Source organism: Aquarana catesbeiana, linkage group LG04 (genome assembly GCF_042186555.1).
Source record: "Aquarana catesbeiana isolate 2022-GZ linkage group LG04, ASM4218655v1, whole genome shotgun sequence".
Lineage (NCBI taxonomy): Eukaryota > Metazoa > Chordata > Amphibia > Anura > Ranidae > Aquarana > Aquarana catesbeiana.
In genome coordinates this window covers 81,238,395-81,255,015 of record NC_133327.1, presented here as the reverse complement: position 1 = coordinate 81,255,015, position 16,621 = coordinate 81,238,395, and the positions used below count along the sequence as shown (strand labels likewise).

General features: G+C 44.4%; 1 protein-coding gene across 1 annotated transcript in view; it reads left to right on the top strand.

Moving 5' to 3' along the window:
* VSNL1 (visinin like 1) overlaps positions 1–16,621 on the top strand; it is a 229,831-nt gene that overhangs the window by 200,661 nt on the left and 12,549 nt on the right. The window contains exon 3 of the mRNA XM_073625348.1: positions 9,488–9,703. Within this exon, the coding sequence (XP_073481449.1) occupies positions 9,488–9,703 (216 nt within the window). The remainder of the gene's footprint in view (positions 1–9,487; positions 9,704–16,621) is intronic.

Here is a 16,621-nt window from a genome sequence, read left to right as displayed (position 1 = left end):
AGCCCTAATACAGAATCCAGGCTTCCTGTCTAAAGCAAGCAATACACTAGAAGAATTTATTTTAGAAACGCTTAATTTCAGGAACATTTGCTCGACTTTCGAATCATTAATGGGGTCAAATTGATGTTTGTTTTTGCCTGTAGTGATTGGAAAATTTGATTGAGCAGGATAGAAAATTTCTTCCAAGGAACTAATGCCTGACAATGTATGTGGTTTTCATTCAGGAAATTAATTTTATTTCAAAATCAAATGTTAAAACAAATACAGTTTTGAAGTACTTTCAAATGACATTCATCAAGTCTTCAAACAAGAGTTTTCACATGAACAGTTTTTCATAAATCTACTAGTTAAAGCATTGAGGTGTTACCTGCTGGGAACTGATTTGCTCAGTTGCTCCAGGAAAGAATGTGTGCCATCTGACATGGCTTGTGATACCTTTTTGTGGAACATAAATTTTGAAAATTGTTCCAGAGTCTAGGAGGGAAATTGCCTCCCGTCGTGTTCTTTTGTCCTCACAAGGTGTAATAGAAAGTAGACCTGAATTGTTTAGGCCAGGCAGTGATATATGGTTTATGTAAAGTTCTTCTCATGCCTCATGGGCAGTTTAATTTACCTAAATCTCAAATGTCTCTCCTTTTGAGTTTTGGGTGGAGTGTGCAAAGCTTAGAAGCTCTGTTAATTTTTTTTTTACTGATGTCTGTGTCCCCACTAAGGAGATCAACCCTCACTATTTGTCCTGGTGGCCATTGTTTCATGGACTGGTGAGGAAAATCCAAATGTTGAGTTGTCACCACCCTAAGAGGGATTACCTATCACTTTGTGGAGATTTCTCATCACATCCTTCCAACGGGACACAACAAAACAATGTTTTAGCTGTAGATATACCTTAAATATAAAGCATGAGGACAGGTATACAAGATGACTTGATGAGTGCACACAAATCAGTCTAGAAGGCTTGTGTGGAGGAGCTACTGATGTGAAGGAATTTTATGCGTGGTAGACTTAAGGTGCTTAGGCACTCATTATACTTTTTCTTATAAACGTTGACATCTCCAAATTTCCTCCTGCTGTGTATAATTCTAGATTAGAACATGCCATTTATTAAAAGTTTTCCCCCATCTATTTCCAAATAACTAGAATATGGCATCCATTCCTGTAACCAACATCACCTACAGACGTTGTTTAAATGTTCTCTGTATAGTTTATTGCTTCTGTGTCTAATTATATTAAACTTGAGGAACAGATTTGACTCATTGGCTGTCTGAGTTCTACTGGCACTATAGCTGACTTGTGTTTCATGCGAAGCTCCGTGTTTTTCGTGGATCACGGTATCAGCAAGAGCCATCTGTCATCCAGTAATCCTAAAAGGAAAATTTGTTCGCTGGTGTATATGGTGGCAACATGCCAGAAAACTTGTGCTTCCAAATTTCTGCATAAATTCAAATGGAAATTGAGTCTTTGATATTGGTTGTTTTACTTAAATGATTGGTAATACATTTTTACATTGTATAGCCTGAAAATCTTACTTGAAGTCTATGTGTAGGCAAAACTTCTTTATTTTGGCTTAACTAGTCAAGGATTAGAACCTCTGTCAGATTTTTATTTCTATCTGTGACTTTTATTTCTGTTTGTGATTTACCTCCATTTATATTGGTGACCTGTAACTGAGACAGAGAGCAGAGAGTGATGGTAAATAGAACATACTTTATATACTCGAGTATAAGCCGACTCGAATATAAGCCGAAGCACCTAATTTTACCACAAAAAACTGGGAAGACTTATTGACTCGAGTATAAGCCTAGGGTGAGAAATGCGCAGCTACTGTAAGTGGAAAAGAGGGTCACAATGCAAATTTTCAGCCTCACGGTGCCCATTTGCAGCCTCACTGTGCCCATTTGCACCCATAGGTCCCTGAACTTCAAACTCGGTAGTTAAGGGTTCCTAGTTGCCCCCTAGCTGTTGCCAAGATTTGGGGTCTCTTGACCCAAAGGGTCCCGAAACGGCATTGCTGCAGATGGACACAGTTGACCGACTGGGTTTGCACACCAAATTTGGGGTTCCTAGCACCAAGTGGCCCCGAGATACGGGGCCCCAAAGTCGGTTCGGAAAATGTCATTCTCTGCTGCAGAAAAGTGCTCGACTTGAGTATAAGCCGAGGGGGGCATTTTCAGCACAAAAAATGTGCTGAAAAACTCGGCTTATACTCAAGTATATACGGTATTACATTTGTAACCAGTCTAAGTGAAAAGGGTAAATCTTCTAATAGCATAGTTGCCAACAGTCCCGATTTTCCCGGGACAATCCCGATTTTGGGACCCTTGTCCCGATTTAATTTTGTCCCGGGTGTTTTCCCGAATTTTTGGGGTTTGTCCCGAGAAAATCGTGAGTGTTTTTGTAAAAAACGGCAACGGCTCCACAAAAATGGCCGCCGTTGCCTCCACGAGTCAGTCACAAAGTTCCCCTTGTGTTCAGTGCAGGGGAGAGGGGCAGCCAATCCGCTTCTCTCTTCAGTGTACAAATAGAAAATTCTATTGTACACTGAAGCCTATTGGCTGGAGGGATTGGCAACCCCTCCCCGCTCTACACTGAACACAAGGAAGACGTGATCAGCCTCCACTGCCATCACCCTCTGCCCCCGTGTGTCCAACGGAGCTCTGAGGAATAGTGGGAGTGACGGGAGGGAAGAAGGGAGGCTTTCATCTGGCTGTTCAGGAGTTGTCTGACCTGTGAGTAGTGGCCTGTCAGTGTAGTGGGGGAGAGGAGAGATAGGGGGAGGGGGTGTACTCAGTGTATGGGAGGCTTGGAGCTTTCCCTGCAGTACACTTCTCAAAGGCTGAGGTCCAGCATGGATGGACTGGGGCTCCGCTGGCTGGGGACATTGATGGTCCTGGCTCCCCTCTTGCACACCATGTCACCACCATACCTGCACCCCTCTCCCCCCATGTCACCACCATACCTGATTCCCCCCTCCCCCCTGTGTCACCAACATACCTGCACCCCCCTCCCCCTGTGTCACCACCATACCTGATTCCCCCCTCCCCCCTGTGTCACCAACATACCTGCACCCCCCTCTCCCCCCTGTGTCACCACCATACCTGATTCCCCCCTCCCCCCTGTGTCACCAACATACCTGCACCCCCCTCCCCCCTGTGTCACCACCATACCTGATTCCCCCCTCCCCCCTGTGTCACCAACATACCTGCACCCCCCTCCCCCCTGTGTCACCACCATACCTGCACCCCCCTCTCCCCCCCTGTGTCACCACCATACCTGCACCCCCCTCTCCCCCCCTGTGTCACCACCATACCTGCACCCCCCTCTCCCCCCCTGTGTCACCACCATACCTGCACCCCCCTCTCCCCCCCTGTGTCACCACCATACCTGCACCCCCCTCTCCCCCCCCCTGTGTCACCACCATACCTGCACCCCCCTCTCCCCCCCCCTGTGTCACCACCATACCTGCACCGCCCTCTCCCCCCCGTGTCACCACCATACCTGCACCCCCCCTCTCCCCCCCGTGTCACCACCATACCTGCACCCCCCTCTCCCCCCCCTGTGTCACCACCATACCTGCACCGCCCTCTCCCCCCCGTGTCACCACCATACCTGCACCCCCCCTCTCCCCCCCGTGTCACCACCATACCTGCACCCCCCTCTCCCCCCCTGTGTCACCACCATACCTGCACCCCCCTCTCCCCCCCTGTGTCACCACCATACCTGCACCCCCCTCTCCCCCCCTGTGTCACCACCATACCTGCACCCCCCTCTCCCCCCCCCTGTGTCACCACCATACCTGCACCGCCCTCTCCCCCCCGTGTCACCACCATACCTGCACCCCCCTCTCCCCCCCTGTGTCACCACCATACCTGCACCGCCCTGTGTCACCACCATACCTGCACCCCCCTGTGTCACCACCATACCTGCACCCCCCTGTGTCACCACCATACCTGCACCCCCCTGTGTCACCACCATACCTGCACCCCCCTGTGTCACCACCATACCTGCACCCCCCTCTCCCCCCTGTGTCACCAACATACCTGCACCCCCTTCTCCCCCCTCTGCTGGGGGCACCTTATGTAAGGACAGACTCTGCTGGGGGAACCTGATGGCATCTGGTGGCAGGTGACGTGGCAGGTGACACGCTCAGGGGTCCCACTGATTCTGCATTATGGTGAGTTGAATGATTTCATTATTTATATTACAATGTAATAATAGTAATAATGCGCTTCAATCATCCTGACATTATAACAACCATGGTGCCGGGATGATTGAAGTGCTAACACCAGGTGTTTGGAGTATCTTTATCTGCTGATTATTAAACTCTGGAATACACATTGCTATTATGGTGTAGGATCTGGGTCTGCTGTCCCTCCATCCCTCTACCCCCCTTTCCCTCTGCATCCCTCATTCATCTCAGACTCTAACCACACCTCATTTAGCCACGCCCATGTAAGCCACGCCCACTATTTCACGTAAACCATGCCCATTTTTTTGCGCGGCGCGCTTCGCGCGCCGCATTTTTCCTTTTTTCTATGCCACGCCTACTAACGCATGCCCCGCCCCCTAATTATAGCCTGACTCCGCCTACAGCCAAAAAAAGTGTCCCGAATTTTTTTTTCCCAATGTTGGCAACTATGTAATAGGGACATCTGTGCCTCTGACAGCTGTGGGGAATTACCTTACTTTTTTATGCTCACTTCCTGTTGCAGCTATGGGATATAAAGTAAAGGAAAATTTCAGCCAGTAAAAAAAAAAAAAAAAAAAAAAACTAAAAACTGACAGGGGCTTTAAGCCCTTCCTTTCCTAAATGGAAAAAAAAAAATATTTGGCTATACATACACTTTGGGGTGTATTTATAAAAAAAATGTGCAAAGCTTTTGGTTCTTTAAAGTAACTGCATGCAAAATCAAATGTTACTAGACAATTTTTTTTCTCCAGGTAAAATGTTACTTGTAGGGCTGGGAGATTTTCTTAAAAAAAAAAATCTTCGATTCTCTTAAAAAAAACTCGATTCACGATTCGAATCGAGTTTTTTTTTTTTTTGGAAATCACGCCGGTCCCGAGGCGCTGCGGGCATGAGCTTTTAGGCGAGGCCGCGGCTTCGGCCTAGTCCGCAGCGTCCGGCCTCGCGGACTAGGCCGAAGCCGCGGCCTCACCTAAAAACTCCTTGCCCGCAGTTCTTCAGGCCCGGCGCGGTGTCCGCGCCGGTCCGGAGGCGCTGCGGGCATGAGTTTTTAGGCGAGGCCGCGGCTTCGGCCTAGTCCGCGCCGTCCGGCCGTAGCCGCGGACTAGGCCGAAGCCGCGGCCTCGCCTAAAAACTCATGCCCGCAGCGCCTCCGGACCGGCGCGGTGAAAAAAAAAAAAATCTAAAAAAATCGATTTGCTTAAATTTTGAATCGATTTGACCTCTCAACTCGATTCAAGATTTAAATCGATTTTTTTCCCAGCCCTAGTTACTTGATACAGAATGTAGTGAATAAGGAAACTACCGCATTATGGCAGCTAGATGGAGCTGGTAATCATAAGAAATAAATACCTATATACTATGCTCATAAGCTCCATCTAGTGGCCATAATGTGGTATTTTCCGGAACCACTTTTTTTTTAATGAACAAATAACATTGAAGAAAATATCTTTTGTTTTTGCCCCCATTCACACAGGACAAATGAACATGCAAAATAGTTCTGCAGATTTTTTTTTTTAAATAAATATAACCTTTTACAATATATACATATTCAATAACCTGAATCCCAAAAAGACAGTAAACATTTTTTTTTCCAGCCAGCACAAGACATAATGTGAAATCAAATCAAACATGTAACAAACATGGGAGCAGTCCTTTTGGTGAAATAGAACGCTTGATAGCAACCAATCAACAAACACGTTGTTTGCCTTGACCAGCAGTTGTTGGCTGTAACGCTTTTAATTGTGATGCCCCGTATTCACAAAAAACAAAACTATATTTTATGCTCCTTTTATATGTCCCAGTTTTGCCTGAGATTAAAATTTAATTCCAGTTGGGTCTTTATTCCCTGCCTGTCTGAGTCAGGAAACTGCTGAAGTAGCTGACGTCCAGATCGGAGCCTTGAGGGAAACACAGTTACCTGCTGATATTATATTTCCGCTAGCAAGCTCCATGTCAAGTGATGCAGCATAGTGTTTTAATCCATTGCAAATAATATAGGAGTTTGGTGGAGTGTGAAACACCATACAAGAAAGTTAATATATAAACACTGCTCAGTTTCGCTATTCATAGCATTCTTCATGGTGAATGGGTACATTATCTTTACGGACTGTGTATGTTTGCTAAAGCTAAAGTTACAGGCCGACTATGGAATGCAGTATGATCATACAAACCTGTACTGTGCTTATATCCAGCCAGACACAGGGTTGTACTGTGGTTGCCCTTCCATTGGGAAAGCACGGAATTGGCTCCTGCTTATATTTCAAGGTAAGGTCAGCCATACATGAATCGCAATTTGGCCAGTTCAGCAGGGACTTCTGTACAACCAGCCTGTCGGGTTTTTCATGAATGTTCAGTGCTGCCAGCTAAAGCTAGCAGCATTGGTCATTGTGTTCTGACAGCGGGGGAAGGCTCCCCGCTAGGTGAATACAATACCTTAACGGGAGTGATACCCCTATCTACTTCCAGTGTGTGGATGGGGGAGTTGGGTTCCACAGCACCATGTGCTTCGCTGCAGCAAGATTTTACCAAGGGGTCAGGGACTTCTCTCCCCATGTTTCATGTGGGTAGGGCAGCCCATTGAAATGACTGGGCTGCCCTATACGCGGCACACGGGAATGCGTGAAAAATGCACAGAACCATGTATGCACTAGGTTGCACTGTACCAGTGTGAACCTTAGGGTTAAGATTTACATTAAAGTAACATTAAAGGTTCCGATTTTTTTTTCTAAATAATAAACAAGTTATACTTATCTACGCCTAAACCTAACTGCTATCCCTATGAACCTCTTACCATTAGGTTAGCCATAATCCAAATACCAACGATCATGTCAAGTAGGATATGCCAACACTAACGCTCCATAAACAAAAGTATTAATATTAAATGCTCCAAAGTGCTCAGGAGCTGCTGGATATGATGGCTTCTCTGTTCTAAAACAACTCTTTAGACTGTTCAGACCCCACTGACACACCTGTGTGACTTAAATGTTAGTATGCTAGCACTCTATAATAATGCATAGAAAATAGGCCATGAGCAACTGGATGGTACATTAAATGAACGCATTATGGCAAGGCAGTTAAACTAGGCATAAATCAATAAACAGGAAATTGAACATGTTAAAAAATGCGGTACTAGATAATGTGAACACTGACCCATAAGATAGCAATCAAGTGAACTGAAGTAATGCCAAACCAACATTTTAACTGATGCAAACAGGGTTAAAAATGCAGGCATTAACTAAACCACAAATAAATGTCCTTGTGTGTACACTAGGCACACAGCCCCAATAGCGGGTGGGTGTATGTGTTCCTGACAAAGGGTTACCCCTGGAAGTGACTGCAAGTACCTGGCGCCTAATTGTCAGTATTAGCTGGCTATCGTTGAGACACATATGTAAGGTTTTGCATGTGAAGCTGTCCCTTTAAAGTGGTTGTAAACTCTCCCCCACAACTTTGTCCCATGTATATCAGCATAAAAAACCCTAATGAACACTGCTTGTAGACTTGTAGACTGCTCCTTACTTGCTTAGTATTGTTGTAATCCTTTTTGTTCTTTAGAATGACGTCACTGAGCATGCCCATATCTCCCCTGATTTACGACACACTCTGTGTGCTTGTCTGTCTATTATCAGGACTTCCTACGGCACAACACTGAAATCCCACAAGACTGCATAATCACTCGGAGCTTCCTACTACGCCCTATGTGACCATGTCCTGGGCATCGGACAGCATTACTGCAGTCTTATCAGCTGAAGCTGATAAGACTGACATAGGCAAACACTAGATAATCAGCACATGTAAATACTATGAAATAAAACAAGTCAGCTATGAGCAGGGAAGCAGGGTTGCCATAGAAACGTTGGATTGAGAAGGAGGCTTGGTTAACAGTACAGGAAGTGCTCAATGTAAGGGCGGAAATACACTCTACTGTGGACTCAGAAAACAATACTTAAGATGGTTCTGCCTTACCCCTGGAAACAAGTTTTTTAAAGTTTCTTTAAACAGTAAGTAATATGCGATTTGGGCTGGATTACAGTGGTTATAATTTGATAATTACTTATTATAATGGACTAAATGAAAAGAACCATCAGAGTAGGAGAGTTTACTTCCTCTTTAAGAGTGGGCAATGGATGGCTGATGAGCTGTTAAGTAAAGAGCAGTCTCTATTGCATTAACTGTGTGCAGCAAGGGATTAAGCTTTCTAATTCCGTTCACCACTCCTGGCAGGCAGCAGGTCCAGTCCCATACGCTTGGTGGTCAGTTGTCTCAGAAGACTCAGTCCTCCTGATCAGGTCCACCTGATCAGATCCTCACTGCCTCTCCCTGACTGTAGGCACGCACGGCAATGAATGTCCCCAGCTCTGGGTCCCAAGGGATTAAGCCTTCTAATTCCGTTCACCACTCCTGGCAGGCAGCAGGTCCGGTCCCTGTCTCAGTCCCTGGTCTCTGGTGTGGGCGGGTCAGTGTCTCAGTCCCTGGTCTCTGGTGTGGGCACAGACACCCCAGCAATAGGTCTTCGCTCTCTCGACCCCCCTTGGCTAAGACTCCCATGGCCCCTGGTTTCTGCACAGTCCCAGCAAAGGCCACAGTTCTGTACGGTTTGACTCAGATCTCTCCAGAATTGCCCAGGAAAAGTTCTGTCTCTTCTCCTTTTGTCAGCAGGGATTTCTGGGTAGTTAAGTCCATAGCACAATAGCCTCTATTCACTTGTATTGTGCAGTGCTACTTAAAGGACTACATGGTTTGAGAAGTTTGGTTTGGATGAAGTCGGCACAGATCCCTGATTTCAACCCTACTGAGCACCTTTGGATGGTTGTATGGTAGACTTTATGCATGTGATTGTGCAGCTTTTTGGTAAAAAAAAAAAAACACTTTAAAAATATGCAGAAAAGAACCTCTATAACTGTTTTGTACTTAGAAATACTTTTAGAAAATTGCACATGCACATGTAAAACTTCATTGGAATCTGTAGTGTCTTCTATGGCACAGAGGTTTAGTTTTCACCACTTCTCTACAAAACATTCATAAAGATGCAATGATCTAGGTCTCATTATTTTCCCCCTGGCATCAATCAATTCAGCATTGCCAGTGGGCAGAGGAATATATACAGAACTTGTTCTTACAAAACAAAAGGTGGATCATATTAGCTATTTATTATTTTTGTGCCGTTACAGGATCAGATTTGCCCCACAGATGGAGTTACATTTTAAATAATTAAGTTTGAAATAATTTATGTATATCTCATTTTTTATTTTTTTATAATATGAGCTTAATATCTTTTTTGTTCTGTCTCTCCCTTTGCAGTTTTTCCCATACGGAGATGCATCAAAGTTTGCCCAACACGCTTTCAGAACCTTTGATAAAAACGGAGATGGAACCATTGACTTCAGAGAGTTTATATGTGCGCTGTCCATCACTTCAAGGGGGAGCTTTGAACAGAAACTTAATTGGGCTTTCAATATGTATGACCTGGACGGGGACGGCAAAATCACCCGAGTGGAGATGTTAGAGATCATTGAGGTTAGTAAGATTTGTTCTCCTTGCCAGTTCTGTGCCATGCTATATAGAGCCTGTCAGCTTATCTTAGACAGTGAGACAAAAGCCCTTCATGGTTGATATAATAGTTATTTATATAAATGGAATACAGGGAATGAGACATTTCCTGCTGTCACTTTGTTTTATTAAGTGGAATGTCACAGTGCGGCCATGGACTCTGTAGCAAATGGAATTACTTCAGCCCATCACGATTGCTAGCGCTGTAAGTACAAGCACCCATTCCCTAGACAATGATGAAAATAAGCTCCCTCCAAAACAGCAATTGCCATTTTTATATGGCAGGCCTGGCATAAATGCCTCAACAACTACACCTTTAACCCTTTTCTGTCCTCACTCTGTGTATAAACATGCCTCCGCACAAAGCTCCCTGCTGAGGAAATGTTTTTAATTGTCATTCCTTTGGCCTAGTCCACACGGGCCGAATGTCGGCCGGTTCAACATTCGGCCTGTGTGCATGGCAGCCAGCCTTTCGGCCGGCTTTTGTCGAAGGCTCAAAAAGGTCTCCCGACCAGCTCCTGATCAGCACTCTAAGCCATTCGGAGTGTTCTGGCGGGAGGGTCGTCCTCCTGTCAGAATAGAACAGCAGGGGAAGATCACTGTACTAAAATTGGATTATTAGTACAGCTGCTTCAACATGAGCTGTCAGGTTTTTTTTTTTGTTCAACTAAACAAAACGAAAAAAGACTAGCGTTGTGTACTGTGCTTTTGACAGCTACCAATAGCCACATTCCAAGGCTGCTAGCAGTCAAACCCAGATTTCAGTGATCACTTCAGGCCTCACTAATGATCAGGAACAAATCAGAGTATATCTCAAACATGTGATTGAGACAAGTCTAAACAAATTCACATATATGTAAAGAAAAGCCCTTGCAAAAGATCCTCTCCATGTTGAGGGCATGTGGCCTGGTACGGTTCAGGGGGGGGGGGCGCTCCCTCGTCCCCCAATCTTTTCGTGCAGCCTGCCAGGTTGCGTGCTCGGATAAGGGTTATGGATTTTGGGGGGGGACCCCTACGCCATTTTTTTTTGGCGCAGGGTTCCCCTTAAAATCCATACCAGACCTGATGGGTCTGGTATGGATTTTGGGGGGGACCCCTACGGAATTTTTTTTCAATTTGGTGCAGGGTTCCCCTTAATTTCCATACCAGACCTGAAGGGCCCGGTATGGATTTTGGGGGGACCCCCATGCAATTTTTAAAAAAAGATTTTGGTTTGGGGTTCCCCTTAAAATTCATACCAGACCCAAAGGGCCTGATAATGGACTGGGTGGGGAACCCATGCCATTTTTTTCAATGAGTTTTATCTATATTGCAGAGACCCGACAATTCATTACAGCCACGATCAGTTTTAAATTACTTTTCTCCCTTTAGAAATGTAATTTTGCTGTGCTACTGTTCTAAACACGGGAAAACTGAGCCACTTTACAGGCATAAAGGCATACAGGCATACTATGGACACCCTCCGGGCACGATATTTAAAGAAATATTTCATTTTTATTGTTTCACTTTAAGCATTATTAAAATCACTGCTCCCGAAAAAAAAGTCAGTTGTTAAAACTTTTTTTTGCATTGATACATGTCCCCTGGGGCAGAACCCGGGTCCCCAAACACTTTTTATGTCAATAACTTGCATATAAGCCTTTAGAATGAGCACTTTTGTTTTTTCATGTTAATGTCTCATAGACTTTAACTGTGTTCCGCGGCTTTCGAATTTGCCGCGAACACCGCATAATGTTTGCTGTTCGGCGAATAGGCAAACACCCGATGTTCGAGTCGAACTTACATTCCACTCGAACATCTGGCTCATCCCTATTGAAGACAAGAGCAGTGCAACTTGTACAGAGATGCATTCTTGGGCACCTATACCTAGGAGCAGCATGATATAAAACTATAGCCCAGGTCAATGGAAACGTTTGAACCATTTTAACGTGTTTCACACACATTGCACAACAGAGCTACGTCCTTGTCATATGTATAGTGAAACCATCGCACCCATCTATGTAAATATCGGCACCCTGCCTGCTTCCTGCGTACAGCTTCCATAGCGTTACTTAGTGATGTCATAGACGAGTAAAGACAGATGATGTACTGCATCCCTCCAGGTGCTGTTTAAAATGAATGTGTTTGTCATATTCTGCACCACTGAGTACATAATTCATGAAACTAAGAATGTATTAACACAGCATTGTGACAGTTTGCTGGAACACTGTAACTGCATCGTAATATGTTTCTTACACAGTTCACTTGCCATGTACCCGGAGGTTGCAAGGCTTGTAATCCTGCACTGAAAGATGATTTAGAAGAGCAATGAGAATTTATACACATAAACTGGACTTCACAGAATCTTTAAAATCTCCTAAAAGCTTTAACATGTTAATGCAATTTCAAAATGTGTCATGAGTTTTTTACTCTGCAGCTTTCATTATAGGAATACTTGGTGATCCTGCCATGAAGGTCATTGTTAAAACGGAACTAAACCCATCCTTTTAACTGCTTCTCAAAACAAGGCGTGTTATAAATGATAACTGTCACAGTTGCTTATGCTCTCAACTGAAATGTCAACACATCAAATGTCATTACAGTTCACATGTGCAGCACAATGGCAACTGCAGATCATAGGCTAAGATTGCAGCTTCCCTGGCTATAAAGGATAGGAGGGTCTAGTTCCGCTTTAAGGCTCTTCCTGATCTAGGGGGACAGTTGCCTTATAATTGTGCTCATGTGTTTTTACCCTGTCCAACGTGTTTCTGGTTGAGTCCACACATTGAACAGGTGCTGTCCATCGCTGTCACTATCAGCCAGTACAAAGCAATGATGTGCAGCCTATGCTGGAGTGAGTGCATAGCAATAGGAAGTGGCTGAAAGAGGCTAGAGGAGATCAGTAGAACTTATACTGTAGATGCAAAAAATAATGAAAAATGCGTTTTTTGCTCATGAAAAAAAAAAGTATTTTTCTAAAAACAAAAACCATGGCTTTCGCAAACTAGCTGTTTTTAGAGTTTACATGTACTTTGAGGGCCCATTTACACTATTGGTTAGTGTTTTGCATTATAAATTTTGTTGCATATTCATTTCGATGGGGCGCCCTAGCAAAATACACGTTAACACTGCAAAAATGTAAGTGGGTCCTCAAGCAGACCGCTTTTTGAGTGGCCCCACTTGCTAAAGCCTGGAAAGCATTAAAAAATCACCTGTAGATGTAAATAAACAAGATATTATACCCACCTTTCCTCTGGCTTCCATAATGCAGGGGGTGATGATATCCTCCTGCCAATGAGATCCCGGGGAATGCTTAGTACCCCAAATCTGGCAATAAGATGCTGCAGCACAGTACTGTGAGTGTCCTCTCAATGAGATTTGGAGTACTCTACATTCCTCAGATCTCACCAGAACAAGGATGGCATCACCCTTGCTGAGGCATGCGGGTGGAAGCCAGAGAAGGAAAACCCAATTTTCTCACCTCTACAAGGTTTTTTTAAACATTTAAACTGCTATTTAAAAAGGTTCACCTAAAAAAGGAGACCTTGCATATTTTATGCAGGGTTCACTTTTAAGAGGAAGAAAGTATTTTTTTTACTTCTACTTCTTACAAAAGTATAATGATGCTTACCCTAGGCTTGCATCACTACAGTGTACCCTCAAAATCTTAGCTTCATTGATGCCAGAAGGTACAGCTTGTGCTATACTGTCAGCAGTGAAAATACAAGGCATTCTCTGAATGGGTGAGGGAAGAGGAAGGGGTGGGCCAACAACAATGCAGTTTGTGTGTATGAGAGCCACAGCTCTTGTGTTGCAGTGCATTGGCTATACTTTCAGGCAGCAATCAAACTAGGATTTTTACAGTACAGTAATGCAAGCCACGGATAAGCATCATTAGAGGTAATTTCTTCATACACAGCAGAAGAAAAACATTTTTTTCCTTGGAGATTCACCTTAAAAATAACTTTTTCCATAAGCATTTAGAGCAGTGATACTCAGCTAGCAACCTAGAACTAAGGATGAGGTAAGGTTCAGGTCAAAATTAGTTTGTCTCAAAACTGTGGGAAACTACCACGTGACAAAAGGCCACTGGCCCAATAAGCTGCGGCTGTGGAATTCCCTGCCGTGCAGCTGCACATGGCAAAGGGGCAGGGATGCTGGAGACATCATTGACCTAATAAGGTCAGATGACCATATTCGGCTAAGGTCAATGACCAAACATGGCCACGTAGTCAGATTAGGTCATTGATGTTATCAGCATCCTTGCTCCCTTGTTGGGGAATTCAGTGGTCACATCTAATTGGGCTAGCGGCCCGCTGTCATTTGCCAGTTTCCCATATGTTTGGGCAGACCTTAGTTCAGGCTGAACCTTAGCTTATTCTTACCTAGAACCCTGCAGATAGACAGTTCAGGCCCCTCCAAAGCTTAGTTGAATCTTTTCTATTTCATTTGAACTCATGGAACTCAACCACATACCCTCCCCGAACCGCATGGAACGGTGGGTGAGCCCAACAGTGAAGAGGTCATAAAAGGGCAATAAAACCAGGAGTGCATAATGTGCGGAGTCCCATTATGCATTATGTACAGAGTGCAGAGTACAGTGTTTAGGGGAGTGCTAAGGTTCAGCACTCTTTCACAGGCTGTCCACATCTTATTTCCACCCTTCCTCAGCTCTGACCTCTACATGCATCCACCTCCACAGTCCTCATCCCCCCAAATGCTTCCTCAAATCTCACCTATGTACGCTAGCTCTAGTATCTTTCATCAGTGTAGGTGGCTCCGCCTCTCTCTCCCACTTGCAGAGAGATCATTGGTCAGCATCTGTGCACCTGGGCACAGTTGGGGGTCACAGTGCAGCTTGCCACGTGATGCCCAATCCCACACTGCACCAGCATCTGCATCTCCTTTGTCCCCACCATGAGTGCAGGGTAGGCAGGAATGTATGAGCCGCCAAGAAGAAAGCTGTCCTTGTAAACACAGACACAAACACAGTGACAATGGTGAGTTGGGAGTGGAGGGCAAGAGCTGGAGGTAGCTGAACGGAGTTCCGCCACATTCCAACTGAAAAAAGCCCTGCCCTCAGCACAGGAGATCGTCATGGAGAAGGTTCATTTACAACTCACAGATAGGATGTTTAAGTAGAAGACCTTAAGTAGAAGACCTTAAGTAGAAGACCTGCAGCAGCCTCTAGCACCCTGCGATCATGGTGGGCTGTTCTGAAAGGCAAAGCTCCATTTCCCAATAATGTTAAAGCTTTCCCCTACCTCCTGTCTATTACACATTTCTATTGTCTATTACTATGATGGCCCAGCTGACTCTACTTTGCTTTGAATAGCTCCTCATATGGTTATGATCACAGGGTCCTGGATGTTGCTGCAAACACTTCGAGGTGCTACTATTTTATACCTGCAGCAGTCTTCTTTTTGACAGATTCTGTTTAACTATTTTGTCGATATTTATAACTGGATTTGACGCTTTACTTGGACATTTGTGTTGTCATACTGTCCAGAATAGGTCTGATTGTAAGGAACATTCCCAACTGCAAGCATGAGTTATCCTTGAACAGTTTATTCAAAGAAGTAGCAATGTTTCTTACATAAGCTATGTAACTAGAGTATACAAGATTACATTGAAGAGCTTTTTACTTGCACTTCTGGGCATTTCATGTAATTAAAATGTATTCTTGTTTTCTTTTGACTGCAGTTAGAAATGCAGATTTTTTTTTTTTTGCCGACCAACTAAGTCATGAATAAAGTATTTTAGCATGACCCAATTTAATGTTCTTCAAACTTCTTGGCGCCCCAGTTCAGCAACTGGAACGGTTTTCACTAATCTGGTGTTCTAATTTTCTGTAAAGGGTCTGCCTTCTGGGATCTGCATCACCACTGAATGGCTCGTCTTGAGGGGCCTGCAGACACAGTGCAGACTCATTTAGCATGGTCATGACAGGACCATGGCTACAGCAGGGACTACTTCTTACTTCTGAGCAAACAATGACTTGATTTTGTGCCCCAGCTCACTGAACCAACGACTGTACAGAGGTTCACTGAACCAGAGGGGCTGGGCTATTGCGATTAAAGCTTTGCATACTTAGTAACCTAAGAATCCACACACTAATTAACAGCATTAATCAGACTTTGGTCTCCAAGGGTAAGAAGTGTGTTTGATGATCTTTCAGCCATGGCGTTTTTACCGTAGATGCATTTGAGGCATTTCTTCCATTATTATAGATACTTGTAAACTAATAGTTACAAGCAAATGGTGCTATAGCAACCCAGTTCAAGCGTATTCAGTGCTATTAAATATGCCCAATCATAGTAATGAAGATGTGCATAACCTAAACAGAGAAGAGGACAGTAACTGAAATTATTAGGTTTGGGTTTTTTTCAGCATATAGACCTCTATTTCATTGATAAGGCTTCATGCACACTGGAAGCTAAAAACTGCTAAAAAATAGGCTGTATAAAAAAAACACAATTTTTTTTTGCATTTTTTTTTGCTGGCATTTAGCAGTGTTTAGCACAGAGTGTAAGATATCTTTATTAGCGTTAACATTAAGGAGCAAGGCCGGCAAGCTGGCCGCTGCATCCTTAACAAAAGATGAGTCATCAGCTGTCAGCAGGGTTTCCCGCTGACAGCTGAATGCAAACAAAACAATTGCCAGCAATTAAAAAATGGAGAAAAAAAAAGTGTGGGGGTCCCCCCAATCCATCCATAGATTTTAAGGGAAACCCCATACCCAAAATCCATACCAGACCCTTATCCGAGCATGCAGCCCACTTGCTCCCCCCCATCCTGTACCATACCAGGCCGCATGCCCCCAACATGGGGGGGGGGTGCTTTGGGGTGGGTGTTGATGAGGACAAGGGCCTCTTCCCACAACCCTAGCCAGGTGATTTTGAGGGT